This window comes from Hippocampus comes, unplaced genomic scaffold (genome assembly GCF_001891065.2).
Source record: "Hippocampus comes isolate QL1 unplaced genomic scaffold, H_comes_QL1_v1.1 C16842424, whole genome shotgun sequence".
NCBI classification, from domain to species: Eukaryota; Metazoa; Chordata; class Actinopteri; order Syngnathiformes; family Syngnathidae; genus Hippocampus; species Hippocampus comes.
Window position 1 is genome coordinate 1 of NW_017839932.1, and position 982 is coordinate 982.

The 982-nt window shown below is 41.1% G+C and overlaps 1 protein-coding gene across 1 annotated transcript; it reads right to left on the reverse strand.

The window, feature by feature from the left end:
* Nucleotides 1-145: 145 nt before the first annotated feature.
* Nucleotides 146-728, reverse strand: LOC109509283 (DNA-directed primase/polymerase protein-like). The gene is made up of 2 exons (XM_019859159.1): nt 368-728; nt 146-280 (listed from the first exon to the last, which is right to left on the reverse strand). The coding sequence occupies exons 1-2, from the start codon at nt 539-541 to the stop codon at nt 182-184; spliced, it is 273 nt and encodes a 90-aa protein (XP_019714718.1). The 5' UTR covers nt 542-728; the 3' UTR covers nt 146-181.
* Between the last annotated feature and the right edge of the window lie 254 nt (nt 729-982).

The following is a 982-nucleotide window of genomic DNA, read 5'->3' on the forward strand; positions in this document are numbered from 1 at the left end:
GTTTTATAAAACACATTAAAGGAGTGCTATTTATTTATTAGTTTTTTGGGTTAATCTAGAAATTGGGCAAAAATTGAATTCTTTATTTTGAAACTGTTCCCGGCAGCATGTCGCGGCTGACTTGACTCTTTTTCCAGACTTTATTTTGGGGAGTCGTTTATTGTGGTCACAAAGTACATCTTTACCTGTAATAGTGCCACAGTTCACTGTAACTGGTCACCAGGAATATCCTTTGACCCCAGGGCGCATTCTCTTTTTCCAATGCAAAGACATGCACAGGCTGAGGGACAAATGAAGAATACCAATGTGAGGCAGGAAACCCACTGTTTGATGCGGCTGAGACCAACAGGGTGATTCTATACAATACCTCCTTGCAACTTTGAGCAAAGCCGATGGCAACATTTTGCCGATAGAACAGTTTCCAGACAGAGGAAGGCTGGCAGGGCCAAAGCCGTGGCTTGTAGCGCGGGATCACGGGATTGTGATGGAAGTTCTCGGCCAACTGCTCAACCTTCTTTAGACGCTCGCCCCACTTCTTCATTCTTGCTGGCGTATTTACCTTCCTCTAGGGCTGTTGCCGTCGCATCTCCAGAAGGAACTCTGGTTGATGGCAAACGACACTTCTTTTCAGCCTTCAATCTGCAAACAGAAATTCTGACTCTCAAGATAGTGTCAACAAACGCCGGCCATTTTTGTTTTAGATTTTGGCGCGGCCGTAAACGGAAATACGTCATCTTCTATCCGCGTAACGTCTGAACAAATAAAAGCTCACACTACAGAATAAGTGTTTTGTTGAAATAAAATAAAGCGAGCTTTAATTATGTAAGACCTGAAATGTAGACAATTTTGATTAGTGTGCAGTAAAATATTGGTTTTGTTAACAAATAATTATACTGTTCAACAAATATCCATCCATACAGCCGCTCAACTGCTTAATTTTTTTCAATTACAGATGCAAATACAGTAAATCTCTCAAAAAAAA